The 20,913-nt window shown below is 47.7% G+C and overlaps 1 protein-coding gene across 1 annotated transcript in view; it reads left to right on the plus strand.

The window, feature by feature from the left end:
- Positions 1-20,913, plus strand: part of LOC121575385 (phosphatase and actin regulator 3-like) — a 121,597-nt gene that overhangs the window by 60,548 nt on the left and 40,136 nt on the right. Inside the window, exons 6-8 of the mRNA XM_045222983.1 lie at positions 3,478-3,706; positions 5,136-5,338; positions 18,535-18,688. Of these exons, the coding sequence (XP_045078918.1) occupies positions 3,478-3,706; positions 5,136-5,338; positions 18,535-18,688 (586 nt within the window). The remainder of the gene's footprint in view (positions 1-3,477; positions 3,707-5,135; positions 5,339-18,534; positions 18,689-20,913) is intronic.

Consider the following 20,913-nt stretch of genomic DNA (forward strand, 5'->3'; position numbering starts at 1 on the left):
GGGTTGTACTCATCCTTCTTCTTCCTCCAAACACGGCGAGTGGTGTTTAGACCAAAAAGCTCTATTTTTATCTCATCAGACCACATGACCTTCTCCCATTCCTCCTCTGGATCATCCAGATGGTCATTGGCAAACTTCAGACGGGCCTGGACATGCGCTGGCTTGAGCAGGGGGACCTTGCGTGCGCTGCAGGATTTTAATCCATGACGGCGTAGTGTGTTACTAATGGTTTTCTTTGAGACTGTGGTCCCAGCTCCCTTCAGGTCATTGACCAGGTCCTGCCGTCTAGTTCTGGGCTGATCCCTCACCTTCCTCATGATCATTTATACCCCACGAGGTGAGATCTTGCATGGAGCCCCAGACCGAGGGTGATTGACCGTCATCTTGGACTTCTTCCATTTTCTAATAATTGTGCCAACAGTTGTTGCCTTCTCACCAAGCTGCTTGCCTATTGTCCTGTAGCCCATCCCAGCCTTGTGCAGGTCTACAATTTTATCCCTGATGTCCTTACACAGCTCTCTGGTCTTGGCCATTGTGGAGAGGTTGGAGTCTGTTTGATTGAGTGTGTGGACAGGTGTCTTTTATACAGGTAACGAGTTCAAACAGGTGCAGTTAATACAGGTAATGAGTGGAGAACAGGAGGGCTTATTAAAGAAAAACTAACAGGTCTGTGAGAGCTGGAATTCTTACTGGTTGGTAGGTGATCAAATATTTATGTCATGCAATAAAATGCAAATTAATTACTTAAAAATCATACAATGTGATTTTCTGGATTAAAAAAAAAAATTACAGACCTCTACATGCTTTGTAAGTAGGAAAACCTAAACAAATCGGCAGTGTATCAAATACTTGTTCTCCCCACTGTACATGTACATATTACCTAAATCACCTCGACTAACCCGTACCGCTGCTCATTGACGCTCTACCCCCTTTATGCAGCCTCGTTATTGTTATTTTATTGTGTTGCTATTTCCTTTAGTTTATTTAGCAAATGTTTCTTACTTACTTTTTTAAAAACTCTACATTAAGGGTTCCTATTCAGCACATGTGACAAATACAATTTGATTCGATTTGAACAAAGTAACACAGTCTGATAACAGGTCTTATCCAATGAAGAGGTCTCCAACCACTCTACCCAGAACCTTCACCATTATATTTACCAACAGAGTAAGACTGTCTGATAACAGGTCGTATCCCATGAAGAGGTCTCCAACCACTCTACCCAGGACCAACAGAGTAAGACTGTCTGATAACAGGTCGTATCCCATGAAGAGGTCTCCAACCACTCTACCCAGGACCAACAGAGTAACACTGTCTGATAACAGGTCGTATCCCATGAAGAGGTCTCCAACCACTCTACCCAGGACCAACAGAGTAACACTGTCTGATAACAGGTCGTATCCCATGAAGAGGTCTCCAACCACTCTACCCAGGACCAACAGAGTAAGACTGTCTGATAACAGGTCGTTTCCCATGAAGAGGTCTCCAACCACTCTACCCAGAACCAACAGAGTAACACTGTCTGATAACAGGTCGTATCCCATGAAGAGGTCTCCAACCACTCTACCCAGGACCAACAGAGTAACACTGTCTGATAACAGGTCGTATCCCATGAAGAGGTCTCCAACCACTCTACCCAGGACCAACAGAGTAACACTGTCTGATAACAGGTCGTATCCCATGAAGAGGTCTCCAACCACTCTACCCAGGACCAACAGAGTAACACTGTCTGATAACAGGTCGTATCCCATGAAGAGGTCTCCAACCACTCTACCCAGGACCAACAGAGTAAGACTGTCTGATAACAGGTCGTTTCCCATGAAGAGGTCTCCAACCACTCTACCCAGAACCAACAGAGTAACACTGTCTGATAACAGGTCGTATCCCATGAAGAGGTCTCCAACCACTCTACCCAGGACCAACAGAGTAACACTGTCTGATAACAGGTCGTATCCCATGAAGAGGTCTCCAACCACTCTACCCAGGACCAACAGAGTAACACTGTCTGATAACAGGTCGTATCCCATGAAGAGGTCTCCAACCACTCTACCCAGGACCAACAGAGTAACACTGTCTGATAACAGGTCGTATCCCATGAAGAGGTCTCCAACCACTCTACCCAGGACCAACAGAGTAAGACTGTCTGATAACAGGTCGTTTCCCATGAAGAGGTCTCCAACCACTCTACCCAGAACCAACAGAGTAACACTGTCTGATAACAGGTCGTATCCCATGAAGAGGTCTCCAACCACTCTACCCAGAACCAACAGAGTAACACTGTCTGATAACAGGTCGTATCCCATGAAGAGGTCTCCAACCACTCTACCCAGGACCAACAGAGTAACACTGTCTGATAACAGGTCGTATCCCATGAAGAGGTCTCCAACCACTCTACCCAGGACCAACAGAGTAACACTGTCTGATAACAGGTCGTATCCCATGAAGAGGTCTCCAACCACTCTACCCAGGACCAACAGAGTAACACTGTCTGATAACAGGTCGTATCCCATGAAGAGGTCTCCAACCACTCTACCCAGGACCAACAGAGTAACACTGTCTGATAACAGGTCGTATCCCATGAAGAGGTCTCCAACCACTCTACCCAGGACCAACAGAGTAAGACTGTCTGATAACAGGTCGTTTCCCATGAAGAGGTCTCCAACCACTCTACCCAGAACCAACAGAGTAACACTGTCTGATAACAGGTCGTATCCCATGAAGAGGTCTCCAACCACTCTACCCAGGACCAACAGAGTAACACTGTCTGATAACAGGTCGTATCCCATGAAGAGGTCTCCAACCACTCTACCCAGGACCAACAGAGTAACACTGTCTGATAACAGGTCGTATCCCATGAAGAGGTCTCCAACCACTCTACCCAGGACCAACAGAGTAACACTGTCTGATAACAGGTCGTATCCCATGAAGAGGTCTCCAACCACTCTACCCAGGACCAACAGAGTAAGACTGTCTGATAACAGGTCGTTTCCCATGAAGAGGTCTCCAACCACTCTACCCAGAACCAACAGAGTAACACTGTCTGATAACAGGTCGTATCCCATGAAGAGGTCTCCAACCACTCTACCCAGAACCAACAGAGTAACACTGTCTGATAACAGGTCGTATCCCATGAAGAGGTCTCCAACCACTCTACCCAGGACCAACAGAGTAACACTGTCTGATAACAGGTCGTATCCCATGAAGAGGTCTCCAACCACTCTACCCAGGACCAACAGAGTAACACTGTCTGATAACAGGTCGTATCCCATGAAGAGGTCTCCAACCACTCTACCCAGGACCAACAGAGTAACACTGTCTGATAACAGGTCGTATCCCATGAAGAGGTCTCCAACCACTCTACCCAGGACCAACAGAGTAACACTGTCTGATAACAGGTCGTATCCCATGAAGAGGTCTCCAACCACTCTACCCAGGACCAACAGAGTAACACCAACATTATATTTGTATTCTCTCCAGGTCCTCACCCTTTCCCTAAGTCGGGTGCTAACCAAGAGAGGAAGAAGTCTCCAGCCACTCTACCCAGAACCTTCACTCTGCCCAGGACGTCCCAGGATTCCTTGCTGAGAGGACGGATGACCACGCCTACTGGCTCCCCCCACCTGGGGCTGCTGCACCCCCCACCGCCCCCCAGCTGCATCATAGAGGAGCTACACCGGGCCCTGGCCACCAAACACAGACAGGACAGGTAGGACACCAATCAACCAATTACCAAACACAGACAGGACAGGTAGGACACCAATCAACCAATTACCAAGCACAGACAGGACAGGTAGGACACCAATCTATCAATTACCAAACAAAGACAGCACAGGTAGGACACCAATCTATCTATTACCAAACACAGACAGGACAGGTAGGACACCAATCAACCAATTACCAAGCACAGACAGCACAGGTAGGACACCAATCTATCAATTACCAAACACAGACAGCACAGGTAGGACACCAATCTATCTATTACCAAACATAGACAGGACAGGTAGGACACCAATCAATCAATTACCAAACACAGACAGCACAGGTAGGACACCAATCTATCTATCAGTCGATCACATTAATTTAGAAAGCCCTTTTTACATCAGCAGTTGTCACAAAGTGCTTTACAGATACCCAGCCTCAAACCCCAAAGAGCAAGCAATGCAGAGGCAGAAGCACAGTGGCTAGGAAAAACTCCCCCAATCAATCAATCAATCAATCAATCTCCCAATCACAGACAGGACAGGTAGATGGATGGAAAGCATGTTGTTGTGGGGTAAAGTGCCTTGCTCAAGGCCACAACGGTAGGGGATTGTTGTTAGGATCTGAACCCAGCAGCACTCCAGTTGCCAGATCAATCCCCCCTTTTATTCGAAGGTGTAAGGGTTGGTGTGAGGTGCGACCCAGGTGCGGTGCAGGATATACAGTAGGCAGTAGACAGAGATGGTGAAACAAGGATCTTTACTGGTGGTCCCGAAGCCAAAATACAAAATAATGGACTAAACACGATAAAAGAAAGGCGGAGCAAATAAGTCTCCAAAAACCATCTGACAGCCAAAATACGAAATACTACCTAAGACTGAAACTGGGAGAACATTTCTCAAGTACTTGTGCATAGGTCTCTGAGTAGTACTGCTGGACATAGAGGAACTAGCAGAGGAAACTGAGCAAGGGAACACAGGGAAGTGAGGGCATAAATACACAGGTGAACCGATAGACACAGGTGACACCAATAGGATGATGATGAGTCCCGACTGTGAGTGAGGAGGAGCCTGAGGTTGGAGATCGGAGGATCTCTAGTGGCTAGCCGTGCCACTAGAGATCCTGGTTCGAGTCCAGGCTCTGTCGCAGCCGGCCGCGACCGGGAGACCCATGGGGCGGCGCACAATTGGTTCAGTGTCGTCCAAGGTAGGGGAGGGTTTGGCCGGCAGGGATGTGGGTTCGTTTCCCACGGGGGGCCAGTATAAAAAAATAAAATAAAAAATAAACATGTATGCATTCACTAACTGTAAGTCGCTCTGGATAAGAGCGTCTGCTAAATGACTAAAATGTAAATGTAAATGACACCTAGAGGGTCGCTCCGGAACTGCGACCCCCTCCTGTAACAGAAGGTATCTATGTGCTCTGTTGTCCTCCAGTTTCCAACCAAAGGAGATACACTCTTCTCCGAAGCGTCGGTCCGACGGTCATCTGTTGCATACAGCCAGCGTGGAGAAAGCGCTGTCCGGAGGTCTGGAGAGAGAGAAGGAGAGAGAGAAGGAGAGAGAGAAGGAGTCAGATGAGAACAAGGAGAACAGACGTCTAGACGACCCTGACTGCTGGAACGACTCCATCATCTCTGGTAGGTCACATACACACACACAGCTGTGATGCTATAGTGCATAGTGTCCTCTCTGAGGACTCATACGGTATCTCTCCTCTCCTCTCCTCCCCAGTCCTCTCCTCCCCAGTCCTCTCCTCTCCTCTCCTCCCCAGTCCTCTCCTCTCCTCTCCTCCTCTCCTCTCCTCTCCTCTCCTCTCCTCTCCCTCTCCTCTCCTCTCCTCTCCTCTCCTCTCCTCCCCAGTCCTCTCCTCCCCAGTCCTCTCCTCCCCAGTCCTCTCCTCTCCTCTCCTCTCCTCTCCTCTCCTCTCCTCTCCTCTATATACAAAAGTATGTGGACACACCTTCAAATTAGTGGATTCGGCTATCTCAGCGACACCCATTACTGACAAGTGTATAAAATCGAGCACAAAGCCATGCAATCTCCATAGACCAACATTGGCAGTAGAGTGGCCTTACTGAAGAGCTCAGTGACTTTCAACGTGGCACCGTCATAGGATGCAACTTATTATTTTTCTTTTTTTTTCTTTGTCTTTCTTTTTTTTTTCTTCTTTATAAATATTTCTTAGGGGGATCAGCTTAATATTGCAGATAGATTGTAACCTCCATCAATGTAATTGTCTGCATCACTTCCAATCCCCCATGCATACATACAGTGGGGAAAAAAAGTATTTGTTACCTTACTGGTTACTAAGTATCTGGGTTACCTTACTGGTTACTAGGTATCTGGGTTACCCTACTACATGTTGGTAGCCTAATAATGTGTGTCTTTGGGCTGACAACCTGATTTATCTTGCCCCAGATCATGTGTGTGCCATGTACAGTGGGGTAAAAAAGTATTTAGTCAGCTACCAATTGTGCAAGTTCTCCCACTTAAAAAGATGAGAGAGGCCTGTAATTCTCATCATAGGTACACGTCAACTATGACAGACAAATTGAGAAAATAAATTCCAGAAAATCACATGTAGGATTTTTTATGAATTTATTTGCAAATTATGGTGGAAAATAGGTATTTGGTCACCTACAAACAAGCAAGATTTCTGGCTCTCACAGACCTGTAACTTCTTCTTTTAGAGGCTCCTCTGTCCTCCACTCGTTACCTGTATTAATGGCACCTGTTTGAACTTGTTATCAGTATAAAAGACACCTGTCCACAACCTCAAACAGTCACACTCCAAACTCCACTATGGCCAAGACCAAAGAGCTGTCAAAGGACACCAGAAACAAAATTGTAGACCTGCACCAGGCTGGGAAGACTGAATCTGCAATAGGTAAGCAGCTTGGTTTGAAGAAATCAAATGTGGGAGCAATTATTAGGAATGGAAGACATACAAGACCACTGATAATCTCCCTCGATCTGGGGCTCCACGCAAGATCTCACCCCGTGGGGTCAAAATGATCACAAGAACGGTGAGCAAAAATCCCAGAACCACACGGGGGGACCTAGTGAATGACCTGCAGAGAGCTGGGACCAAAGTAACAAAGCCTACCATCAGTAACATACTACGCCGCCAGGGACTCAAATCCTGCAGTGCCAGACGTGTCCCCCTGCTTAAGCCAGTACATGTCCAGGCCCGTCTGAAGTTTGCTAGAGTGCATTTGGATGATCCAGAAGAGGATTGGGAGAATGTCATATGGTCAGATGAAACCAAAATATAACTTTTTGGTAAAAACTCAATTCGTCGTGTTTGGAGGACAAAGAATGCTGAGTTGCATCCAAAGAACACCATACCTACTGTGAAGCATGGGGGTGGAAACATCATGCTTTGGGGCTGTTTTTCTGCAAAGGGACCAGGACGACTGATCCGTGTAAAGAAAAGAATGAATGGGGCCATGTATCGTGAGATTTTGAATGAAAACCTCCTTCCATCAGCAACGGCATTGAAGATGAAACGTGGCTGGGTCTTTCAGCATGACAATGATCCCAAACACACCGCCCGGGCAACGAAGGAGTGGCTTCATAAGAAGCATTTCAAGGTCCTGGAGTGGCCTAGCCAGTCTCCAGATCTCAACCCCATAGACAATCTTTGGAGGGAGTTGAAAGTCCGTGTTGCCCAGCGACAGCCCCAAAACATCACTGCTCTAGAGGAGATCTGCATGGAGGAATGGGCCAAAATACCAGCAACAGTGTGTGAAAACCTTGTGAAGACTTACAGAAAACGTTTGACCTGTGTCATTGCCAACAAAGGGTATATAACAAAGTACTGAGAAACTTTTGTAATTGACCAAATACTTATTTTCCACCATAATTTGCAAATAAATTCATTAAAAATCCTACAATGTGATTTTCTGGATTTTTTTTTCTCATTTTGTCTGTCATAGTTGACGTGTACCTATGATGAAAATTACAGGCCTCTCTCATCTTTTTAAGTGGGAGAACTTGCACAATTGGTGGCTGACTAAATACTTTTTTCCCCCACTGTACATACATACACATACATGTCCTTTTTTAAAAATATATTCCCCTTTGTTACTTTCCAACCCCACCACCCTTTCCCTAATTGGAGTAAACTAGTGAACAACAATGCTTAGGCCACTACTTCCAGCTTATACATACTATATACATTTTATGGACACAGTCAATTTTACAATAATTATATTTTATTTGTTTTTGCTCCTGAAGTTCTTCTACTCTCAACCTCTCTGATCATTTTGATGATGTCCATCCGGTTTGCTTCTATATGCCATATCTTTCTAACTGTGCTCTTTCCCAAAAGCTCCCAACATACAACCTATATACTTATTATGGACACAGTATGCTTACATTAGTTATCTTGTTGTTATTAGTTGTTGTTATTAGTCCCATCCTTCAGCTCCATTCAACACCTCCCATCTATCTCTTAACACCATCCATATTGGATTTCTATTGGCCATATATTTTTCAACTGTACTGTGATGTTTTACAAAAGTTCTGAACCTTTCTATTCTCATTGTTTCTACAGATTGTAAATTGAAAATAAACATTTTTGCTAAAAGTATTATTATATTATTGATCGATTTACTATGACTTTTCAGATCATCCAGTAATGCTATCTGCAAGGTTAGCTCCAGGTAAATATTGCAATCCTTTAGCCATTCCTGGACCTGTGTCCAAAAACAAGCTACAAATGGACAGTACCAAAACAAATGATTCTGTCTCTTCGCAGCAAAATCTGCAGAGCTGGGAAGATTGTATCCCCCATATAAATAACATTCTATTGGTAGCAAGAATTTTGTATAATAATTTAAATTGAAAGATTCGAAGTTTTGAATCCGGTGACGTTTTGCGTGTCAGTTCATAAACACTATGCCATGGGATCGGTACGTCAAAAATCTCTCCCCAACTATTTTGCAATCTATATGGGACGGCTGTCAATCCTTTGGTCCTTAAATGAAACTGATATACTTTTTTATTTATCACAGTTTTCCTTAACCAATTATGTTCTTTAATGCAAGGCCGACAAACAAGTTCCTTATTTTCTCCCCCTTCCACTTTCCTCTTCCATTTTTGCGGTAAGGCTGCAATTATTTGGTTGTAATTTTGGGTAGAGCAGACATTTCCAGATGTTTTTGCTAGCTGCATGTGTGACATAACTCCACCAGTTCTACTTATGATATCATTTACGAAGATTCTACCTTTTTTAAACATTTTGTAAAAAAAAAGAGTTTTTTTGTCAATTAGTATATTTGAGTTTAACCACAATATTGGTTGCATTATTTGTTCTGTCGTTTCTGTAGGATTAAATTAAAATTGCAACCAACTTTCTATGGCTTGTTTTACAAATAGTGATATTTGGGAGATTATTTCCTTTTCAAATAACTGAAAGTGAGAGGTTGTAATCTGAATAAAGGGAAAAAGGCCATTCTTGAACATTGGGTGAGACAATCTTACTAATTTGCTAGAGAACCAGCTCGGATTTAAGTATAACTTTTGTATGACTGAAGCTTTTAGTGATAGGTCTAATGCTTTAATATTTAATAATTTCTGTCCTCCGAATTCATATGAATTACAGTGGGGAGAACAAGTATTTGATACACTGCTGATTTTGCAGGTTTTCCTACTTACAAAGCATGTAGAGGTCTGTAATTTTTATCATAGGTACACTTCAACTGTGAGAGATGGAATCTAAAACAAAAATCCAGAAAATCACATTGTATGATTTATAAATAATTAATTTGCATTTTATTGCATGACATAAATATTTGATCACCTACCAACCAGTAAGAATTCCGTCTCTCACAGACCTGTTAGTTTTTCTTTAAGAAGCCCTCCTGTTCTCCACGCATTACCTGTATTAACTGCACCTGTTTGAACTCGTTACCTGTATAAAAGACACCTGTTCACACACTCAATCAAACAGACTCCAACCTCTCCACAATGGCCAAGACCAGAGAGCTGTGTAAGGACATCAGGGATAAAATTGTAGACCTGCACAAGGCTGGGATGGGCTACAGGACAATAGGCAAGCAGCTTGGTGAGAAGGCAACAACTGTTGGCGCAATTATTAGAAAATGGAAGAAGTTCAAGATGACGGTCAATCAACCTCGGTCTGGGGCTCCATGCAAGATCTCACCACGTGGGGCATCAATGATCATGAGGAAGGTGAGGGATCAGCCCAGAACTACACGGCAGGACCTGGTCAATGACCTGAAGAGAGCTGGGACCACAGTCTCAAATAAAACCATTAGTAACACACTACGCCGTCATGGATTAAAATCCTGCAGCGCACGCTAGGTCCCCCTGCTCAAGCCAGCGCATGTCCAGGCCCGTCTGAAGCTTGCCAATGACCATCTGGATGATCCAGAGGAGGAATGGGAGAAGGTCATGTGGTCTGATGAGACAAAAATAGAGCTTTTTGGTCTAAACTCCACTCGCCATGTTTGGAGGAAGAAGAAGGATGAGTACAACCGCAAGAACACCATCCCAACCGTGAAGCATGGAGGTGGAAACATCATTCTTTGGGGATGCTTCTCTGCAAAGGAGACAGGACGACTGCACCATATTGAGGGGAGGATGGATGTGGCCATGTATCGCGAGATCTTGATTAAATAAAAATAAAAATCCATTTAAATTACAGGTTGTAATGCAACAAAATAGGAAAAAACGCCAAGGGGGATGAATACTTTACACTGTATATATGATGGGCAATGTTCCCTCTAAACTGCATGCGCGCGCAGCTCCCCTGTGAAAGTGTTGTTGTTAATATTAGCAGCTTGGGTCTTTTTTTATATCAACAAATATTTCACTTTCTCTGTTCAAAGGAGTAACAGCATGTATTTGTGCATGAGGAAGAAGTAATTCGTTGCGACTCGAAAAACGGCAAGAGCTGGAAGACGGTTTCCCTTTTTGGGAATTCAAGCAAAGCCAATATGCAGTGCTAATGTATTGGGCCTATAGTTACTGCACAAACCTCATTGATACAGAACTGTTTTTAATTGGGTAATTACATTTACATTTACGTCTTCTAGCAGACGCTCTTATCCAGAGCGACTTACAAATAGGTGCATTCACCTTATAGCCAGTGGGATAACCACTTTACAATCTTTTTATTTTTTATTATTTTTATTATGGGGGGGTTGAGGTAAGGGGGTTAGAAGGATTACTTTATCCTATCCCAGGTATTCCTTAAAGAGGTGGGGGTTTCAAATGTCTCCGGAAGGTGGTGAGTGACTCCGCTGTCCTGGCGTCGTGAGGGAACTTGTTCCACCATTGGGGTGCCAGAGCAGCGAACAGTTTTGACTGGGCTGAGCGGGAACTATGCTTCCGCAGAGGTAGGGAGCCAGCAGGCCAGAGGTGGATGAACGCAATGCCCTCGTTTGGGTGTAGGGACTGATCAGAGCCTGAAGGTACGGAGGTGCCGTTCCCCTCACTGCTCCATAGGCAAGCACCATGGTCTTGTAACGGATGCGAGCTTCAACTGGAAGCCAGTGGAGTGTGCGGAGGAGGGGGGTGACGTGAGAGAACTTGGGAAGGTTGAACACCAGACGGGCTGCGGCATTCTGGATGAGTTGTAGGGGTTTAATGGCACAGGCAGGGAGCCCAGCCAACAGCGAGTTGCAGTAATCCAGACGGGAGATGACAAGTGCCTGGATTAGGACCTGTGCCGCTTCCTGTGTAAGGCAGGGTCGTACTCTCCGAATGTTGTAGAGCATGAACCTACAGGATCGGGTCACCGCCTTGATGTTAGCGGAGAACGACAGGGTGTTGTCCAGGGTCACGCCAAGGCTCTTCGCACTCTGGGAGGAGGACACAACGGAGTTGTCAACCGTGATGGCGAGATCATGGAACAGGCAGTCCATCCCCGGGAGGAAGAGCAGCTCCGTCTTGCCAAGGTTCAGCTTGAGGTGGTGATCCGTCATCCATACTGATATGTCTGCCAGACATGCAGAGATGCGATTCGCCACCTGGTTATCAGAAGGGGGAAAGGAGAAGATTAGTTGTGTGTCGTCAGCGTAGCAATGATAGGAGAGGCCATGTGAGGATACGACAGAGCCAAGTGACTTGGTGTATAGCGAGAATAGGAGAGGGCCTAGAACTGAGCCCTGGGGGACACCAGTGGTGAGAGCACATGGTGCGGAGACAGCTTCTCGCCACGCCACTTGGTAGGAGCGACCGGTCAGGTAGGACGCAATCCAAGAGTGAGCCGCGCCGAAGATGCCCAACTCGGAGAGGAGGATCTGATGGTTCACAGTATCAAAGGCAGCAGACAGGTCTAGAAGGACAAGAGCAGAGGAGAGAGAGAGTTAGCTTTAGCAGTGCGGAGAGCCTCCGTGACACAGAGAAGAGCAGTCTCAGTTGAATGACCAGTCTTGAAACCTGACTGGTTTGGATCAAGACGGTCATTCTGAGAGAGATAGCAAGAGAGTTGGCTAAAGACGGCACGCTCAATAGTTTTGGAGAGAAAAGAAAGAAGGGATACTGGTCTGTAGTTGTTGACATCAGAGGGATCGAGTGTTGGTTTTTTGAGAAGGGGTGCAACTCTCGCTCTCTTGAAGACGGAAGGGACATAGCCAGCGGTCAAGGATGAGTTGATCAGCCAGGTGAGGTAGGGGAGAAGATCACCGGAGATGGTCTGGAGAAGAGAGGAGGGGATAGGGTCAAGCGGGCAGGTTGTTGGGCGGCCTGCAGTCACAAGTCGCAAGATTTTATCTGGAGAGAGAGGGGAGAAAGAAGTCAAAGCATAGGGTAGGGCAGTGTGAGCAGGACCAGCAGTGTCATTTGACTTAACAAACGAGGATCGGATGTCGTCAACCTTCTTTTCAAAGTGGTTGGCGAAGTCATCCACAGAGAGGGAGGAGGGGGGAGGATTCAGCAGGGAGGAGAAAGTGGCAAAGAGCTTCCTAGGGTTAGAGGCAGATGCTTGGAATTTAGCGTGGTAGAAAGTGGCCTTAGCAGCAGAAACAGATGAAGAAAATGTAGAGAGGAGGGAGTGAAAAGATGCCAGGTCCGCAGGGAGTCTAGTTTTCTTCCATTTCCGCTCAGCTGCCCGGAGCTCTGTTCTGTGAGCTCGCATTGAGTCATCAAGCCACGGAGCTGGAGGGGAGGACCGAGCCGGCCGGGAGGATAGGGGACATAGAGAGTCAAAGGATGCAGAAAGGGAGGAGAGGAGGGTTGAGGAGGCAGAATCAGGAGATTGGAGGGAGAAGGATTGAGCAGAGGGAAGAGATGATAGGATGGAAGAGGAGAGAGTAGCGGGAGAGAGAGAGCGAAGGTTGCGACGGCGCATTACCATCTGTGTAGGGGCAGAGTGAGTAGTGTTGGAGGAGAGGGAGAGAGAAAAGGATACAAAGTAGTGGTCTGAGACTTGGAGGGGAGTTGCAGTGAGATTAGTAGAACAACAGCATCTAGTAAAGATGAGGTCAAGCGTATTGCCTGCCTTGTGAGTAGGGGAGGACGGTGAGAGGGTGAGGTCAAAAGAGGAGAGGAGTGGAAAGAAGGAGGCAGAGAGAAATGAGTCAAATGTAGACGTAGGGAGGTTGAAATCCCCCAGAACTGTGAGGGGTGAGCCATCCTCAGGAAAGGAACTTATCAAGGCATCAAGCTCATTGATGAACTCTCCAAGGGAACCTGGAGGGCGATAGATGACAAGGATATTAAGCTTAAATGGGCTAGTGACTGTGACAGCATGGAATTCAAATGAGGAGATAGACAGATGGGTCAGGGGAAAAATTGAGAATGTCCACTTGGGAGAGATGAGGATTCCTGTGCCACCACCCCGCTGACCAGATGCTCTCGGGGTATGCGAGAACACATGGTCAGACGAGGAGAGAGCAGCAGGAGTAGCAGTGTTTTCAGTGGTAATCCATGTTTCCGTCAGCGCCAAGAAGTCGAGGGACTGGAGGGTAGCATAGGCTGAGATGAAGTCTGCCTTGTTGGCAGCAGAACGGCAGTTCCAGAGGCTGCCTGAGACCTGGAACTCCACGTGGGTCGTGCGTGCAGGGACCACCAGGTTAGAGAGGCAGCAGCCACGCGGTGTGAGGCGTTTGTGTAGCCTGTGCGGAGAGGAGAGAACAGGGATAGGCAGAGGCATAGTTGACAGGCTGCAGCAGATGGCTACAATAATGCAGAGGAGATCGGAATGAAATGAACTAAACATCTGGGAAAGGAGAGAGCAGGGCCTCCCTCACCACAACTCCCAAATATAACTCTCCCAACTTCCACCTCAGAAACTATAATTGTTGTAAACTACAGCGGTTCAATGTTTTCTAGGAATAGACTAACTTAGTTTATTCAGCTAGCTAACTAGGTGCAGTATTATTCCGTGAAAAACGTCCGGGCACCTCGTCATAAGACGCCACAGCCAGCTAGCATGCCGGTCTCCAACAACACGGTTTAGCGCCAATACTCGGCGACAACAAACCACCAGTGTATCAACACGCAAGCAGATCGTTCGTGTCCGTGTCTAACGTTGTGGGTTAGTCCCGACAGCTTGAGCGAGTCCGTCGTCAACTTATTCAGCCAGTTAGTTAGCTAGAATAGTTAGCAAACTAGCTAGCCATTGCTTTCAGACAAAGAAGAACCCCTCCTTTCACGGCACGAACACACACAACAAACCGATGCTGGCACTAATACCGCACTCAACGAGCTCTATAAGGCCATAAGCAAACAAGAAAATGCTCATCCAGAAGCGACGCTCCTAGTGGCCGGGGACTTTAATGCAGGCAAACTTAAATCAGTTTTATCTAATTTCTACCAGCATGTCACAAAAACTCTAGACCACCTTTACTCCACACACAGAGACGCATACAAAGCTCTCCCTCGCCCTCCATTTGGCAAATCTCACTATAATTCTATCCTCCTGATTCCTGATTACAAGCAAAAACTAAAGCAGGAAGTACCAGTGACTCGCTCAATACGGAAGTGGTCAGATGACGCGGATGCAACGCTACAGGACTGTTTTGCTAGCACAGACTGGAATATGTTCCGATGACGGAGTACACGACCTCAGTCATCGGCATCATTAATAAGTGTATCGATGACGTCTTCCCAACAGTGACCGTACGTACATATCCCAACCAGAAGCCATGGATTACAGGAAACATCCGCATCGAGCTAAAGGCACGACTCCAATACCATCATTAAGTTTGCCGACGACCCAACAGTGGTAGGCCTGATCACCGACAACGATGAGACAGCCTATAGGGAGGAGGTCAGAGATCTGGCCGTGTGGTGCCAGGACAACAACCTCTCCCTCAACGTGACCAAGACAAAGGAGATGATTGTGGACTACAGGAAAAAAAAGAGGGCTGAGCACGCCCCCATTCTCATCGACGGGGCTGTAGTGGAACAGGTTGAGAGCTTCAAGTTCCTTGGTGTCCACATCACCAACGAACTATCATGGTCCAAACACACCAAGACAGTCGTGAAGAGGGCACGACAAAGCCTATTCCCCCTCAGGAGACTAAAAAGATTTGGCATGGGTCCTCAGATCCTCAAAAATTCTACAGCTGCACCATCGAGAGCATCCTGACTGGTTGCATCACCGCCTGGTATGGCAACTGCTTGGCCTCTGACCGCAAGGCACTACAGAGGGTAGTGCGTACGGCCCAGTACATCACTGGGGCAAAGCTCCCTGCCATCCAGGACCTCTATACCAGGCGGTGTCAGAGGAAGGCCCTCAAAATTGTCAAAGACTCCAGCCACCCTAGTCATAGACTGTTCTCTCTGCTACCGCACGGCAAGCGGTACCGGAGTGCCAAGTCTAGGTCCAAAAGACTTCTCAACAGCTTCTACCCCCAAGCCATAAGACTCCTGAACAGCTAATCATGGCTACCCGGACTATTTGCACTGCCACCCCACCCCATCCTTTTTACGCTGCTGCTACTCTGTTAAGTATTTATGCATAGTCACTTTAACTCTACCCACATGTACATATTACCTCAACTACCTCAACTAGCCGGTGCCCCCGCACATTGACTCTGCAACGGTACCCCCCTGTATATATAGCCTCCCTACTGTCACTTTATTTTACTGTATATATAGCCTCCCTACTGTCACTTTATTTTACTTCTGCTCTTTTTTTCTCAACACTTTTTTTGTTGTTGTTTTATTCTTACTTTTTTTGTTTAAAATAAATGCACTGTTGGTTAAGGGCTGTAAGTAAGCATTTCACTGTAATGTCTGCACCTGTTGTATTCGGCGCATGTGACCAATAAAATTTGATTTGATTTGATTTGATTAGAGCTGCTGCTTTCAAGGAGCGGGACACTAATCCAGATGCTTATAAGAAATCCTGCTACGCTCTCAGACAAACTATCAAACAGGCAAAGCATCAATACAGGATTAAGATTGAATCCTACTACACCGGATCTGATGCTCGTCGGATGTGGCAGGGCTTGAAAACTATTACGGACAACAAAAGGAAACCCAGCCGCGAGCTGCCCAGTGATGTGAGCCTACCAGACTAGCTAAATGCTTTTTATGCTCGCTTCGATGCAAGCAACACTGAAGCATACATGAGAGCACCAGCTGTTCCGGACGAATGTGTGATAACGCACTTGGTAGCCGATGTGAGCAAGACCTTTAAACAGGTCAACATTCACAAAGCCGCAGGGCCAGACGGATTACCAGGACATGTACTCAAAGCATGCGCGGACCAACTGGCAAGCGTCTTCACTGACATTTTCAACCTCTCCCTGACCAAGTCTTTAATACCTACATGTTTCAAGCAGACCACTATAGTCCCTGTGCCCAAGGAAGCGAAGGCAACCTGCCTAAATGATTACCGTCCCGTAGCATTCACGTCAGTAGCCATTAAGTGCTTTGAGAGGCTGGTCACGGCTCACATCAACAGCATTATCCCGGATACTCTAGACCCACTCCAATTCGCATATCGCCCCAACAGATCCACAGATGACGCAATGTCAATCGCACTCCACACTGCCCTTTCCCAACTGGAGAAAAGGAACATCTATGTGAGAATGCTGTTCATTGACTACAGCTCAGCGTTCAACACCATAGTGCCCACAAAGCTTATCACTACTCTAAGGACACTAGGACTAAACGGGCCACCCCCAGGTGGTAAGGGTAGGCAACAACAAGTCTGCCACGCTGATCCTCAACACTGGGGATCCTCAGGGGTGCGTTCTTAGTCCCCTCCTGTACTCCCTGTTCACCCACGACTACGTTGCCAAACACGACTCCAACACCATCAATAAGTTTGCTGACGACACAACAGCCCCATAACCCTCCAAGTCCACCAGAAATAGGAGACCCCTCCCCACCCGCCGGCAGTCCAGGATCCGGTCCACCGTAAAAGCCGGCTGCCCTCCAACGGACGAGGAGGGGGAGCCAGGGGAGAGGTGGCAACGGGCTAGAGGAGGGACCACTCTGAATGGCCCGACGGGACCGCAGCCTCCTTCTCTTGCTCGGGGAATAGGGGCACTTGGGGATAGGCAGGGGTCGGCGCAGCCGTGCCGCGGGCTGATGTGAGCTCTTCGTGCATGCGCACACCAGGCAAGCAGCCACGAAGGTGCGCGTTTCCCCCTCAGCAGATGGCCACCAGAACCTCCTACGCAGGAACTCCAATGTCCTGGCGCCCCCCGGATGGCTGGTGAGTTCGGACGCGTCTGCCCACTGAAGCAGTCGCGAGCACTCAGCCTTGGGTACGTACATCGTCCCCGATGGGCCTCCGCCCAAATCGGGCTCCCACCGTAGCGCTGCTCTGACCAGCCTATCAATTCCCCATGAAACTGGGGCAGCCATCAGGGCATTGGGGACAATGGGGTCGTCCCTCATGGGCAGCGTCTCCGGTTAGGACAAGGAAAGCCATTGCCCTCGTGTGGGCATGGCGCCCGGCAGGAGATCATAAGGCCTGTGAGGAGGTAGGCCTCTTACTAAACACCTCCCCCAGATCCCAATACTCCTGGGGAAGAGGTGAGGACTGGTAGGTGGTCTGGGACGGTGGTTTAGGCTGATGAGTGGTCGGTGGCGACTGGAACAGTACGGGGGCGGATGAATGAATGAAAAACTGGATATACTCCCATAGACACACACAGGGACGGTGCGCCGGGTGAAGCAGCCCGACCCCAATGGCCGGCCGTCCAGGCCCATGACCGGAACCGGCTCGGAGAGAGAGAGTAACGTAACGCTCCACCCTAGGGCCAGCCCCGCATCCATCAGGTTTCCCGCGGCCCCAGAATCCATCAGCGCATGCGCCTGAATTGCAGCGCAGGCCCACTGAACCCTGACGGGGAGAAAAGTCTGGGCGTCTCTTGAGTTGGGGTTTCTGTTCTGGCTCGCTAGCAACCCTCCCGATACCCGCTTGCCCTCCCATTTTCCCGGCTTCTCCGGGCATGAGTCGCCGTGGTGACCTGCATGGCCGCAGTACCGGCAACGTCCCTGGGGCAAACGCCTCTGCCTCTCCATCCTGGACCAGCGCGCCGCACCCAGCTGCATAGCCTCCTCCTGAGGCGTCTCCTCCCTGAATCGGCGGAAAGCCTCCGGGCTGATAGGGAGACGTGGAGGTGAGCCTTGCGTCATGCCTCTCACAACGCCGATTGTCCACCCGCACCGAGAGTCGACGAGGCCGTCCAGTTGCTCAGGCAGCTCTCTGAAGGAGAGTTTGTCCTTCATCCCCTCCGATAGCCCCTTGTTATTTTGTGTTACATTTTATTATTTTTTACTTTAGATTATTTGGTAAATATTTTCTTAACTCTTTCTTGAACTGCATTGTTGGTTAAGGGCTTGTAAGTCAGCATTTCACTGTAATGTCTACACCTGTTGTATCTGTGTGTAGGCACCCTGCCGCGGCGGATGCGTAAGGAGTTGTTAACGGTGAAGCTTCGGAACCGGCCCAGTCAGCAGGAGCTGGAGGACAGAAACATCTTCCCTGTTCGCTCAGACCTGGAGAGACAGGAGATACGACAACACATAGAGAACAAGCTGGCCAAGTGAGTTATTAACACACACATACACACACCACACACACACCACACACACACCACACACACACCACACACACACCACACACACACCACACACAGACCACACACACACCACACACACACCACACACAGACCACACACACACACACACACACCACACACACACACACACACACACACACACCACACACGACCACACACACACCACACACACACACACACACACACACACACACACACACACACACACACACCACACACACACCACACACACACCACACACAACCACACACACACACACACACACACACACACACACACACACACACACACACACACACCACACACACACCACACACAGACCACACACAGACCACACACACACCACACACACACCACACACACACCACACACAGACCACACACAGACCACACACACACCACACACAGACCACACACAGACCACACACACAGACCACACACAGACCACACACAGACCACACACAGACCACACACAGACCACACACACACCACACACAGACCACACACAGACCACACACAGACCACACACAGACCACACACAGAGAGACTGGAGATACGACAATGCATAGAGACCAAACTGGCCAGGTGAGTGACACTCTCTCTCTCTCTCTCTCTCTCTCTCTCTCTCTCTCTCTCTCTCTCTCTCTCTCTCTCTCTCTCTTCTCTCTCTTCTCTCTCTCTCTCTCTCTCTCTCTCTCTCTCTCTCTCTCTCTCTCTCTCTCTCTCTCTCTCTCTCTCTCTCTCTCTCTCTCTCTCTCTCTCTCTCTCTCTCTCTCTCTCTCTCTCTCTCTCTCTCTCTCTCTCTCTCTCTCTCTCTCTCTCTCTCTCAATTCGCTTTATTGGCATGATGTAACAATGTACATATTCCCAAAGCTTACTTTGAAGATTTACAATATTAACATAATCAATTATAATAATCAATATTGACAACAGTAACAACAATAACCAAGGGTCAAAATACCCATACATTGAACAATAACAATATAGAGGACATGTGCAGGTTGGTTGGTCTGTCAGACACTGTCCCTCATCTTATGGCAGGCAGCAATGTAGTGCGCTGCCAACCCACAGCTCTGCATGTAGGGTTTCAATGGGGTGTTTGTCCCATTGGGTGAAATCTTGTTTTGCAAGTGGACCCCACACCTTGCTGCCATAAAGTGCAATTGGTTCAATGATACATTTGATTCGTTTTAGCCAAATGTTAATAGGTATTTCAATTTGAATATGTATTTTTATGGCGTAGAATGCCCTGCGTGCTTTCTCTCAGTTCATTCACTGCCTCATTAAGCTGTCCAGTTGAGATTATTTTAAACCTAAGTAATTGTAGTGTGTGGAGTACTCTATATATTTTGTACCAATTGAGAACTTTGGTATAATTCCCTGAGATCTGGATCTTCTCTGGAAAGTCATTATTTTAGTATTTTGGGGGTTTACTGCCAGGGCCCAGGTCTGTCAGTACTGCTCTAGCAGGTCCAGGCTCTGCTGTAGACCATGTGCTGTGGGTTTACTGCCAGGGCCCAGGTCTGTCAGTACTGCTCTAGCAGGTCCAGGCTCTGCTGTAGGCCACGTGCTGTGGGTTTACTGCCAGGGCCCAGGTCAGTACTGCTCTAGCAGGTCCAGGCTCTGCTGTAGGCCATGTGCTGTGGGTTTACTGCCAGGGCCCAGGTCAGTACTGCTCTAGCAGGTCCAGGCTCTGCTGTAGGCCATGTGCTGTGGGTTTACTGCCAGGGCCCAGGTCTGACAGTACTGCTCTAGCAGGTCCAGGCTCTGCTGTAGGCCACGTGCTGTGGGTTTACTGCCAGGGCCCAGGTCTGACAGTACTGCTCTAGCAGGTCCAGGCTCTGCTGTAGGCCATGTGCTGTGGGTGACAGCAGGCACAGGTCATCTGTGAAGAGCAGGCATTTAACCTCTGAATTGTGGAGACTAACACCAGGGGCTGAGGATTTTTCTAGAATTTTTCAGCCTGTAGGTTCACTGAGTGATTTGCATTTTACATTTACATTTTAGTCATTTAGCAGACGCTCTTATCCAGAGCGACTTACAGTTAGTGAGTCCATAATTTTTTTATTTATTCATACCCCCGTGGGAATCGAACCCACAACCCTGGCAAGTGATGTTTGATAGAGACAGCCTGGAGGTTCACTGAGTGATGTTTGAAAGACTGATCATTAGGGGTGTGTTCTGTTCAGA

Source organism: Coregonus clupeaformis, chromosome 10 (assembly GCF_020615455.1).
Source record: "Coregonus clupeaformis isolate EN_2021a chromosome 10, ASM2061545v1, whole genome shotgun sequence".
NCBI lineage: Eukaryota > Metazoa > Chordata > Actinopteri > Salmoniformes > Salmonidae > Coregonus > Coregonus clupeaformis.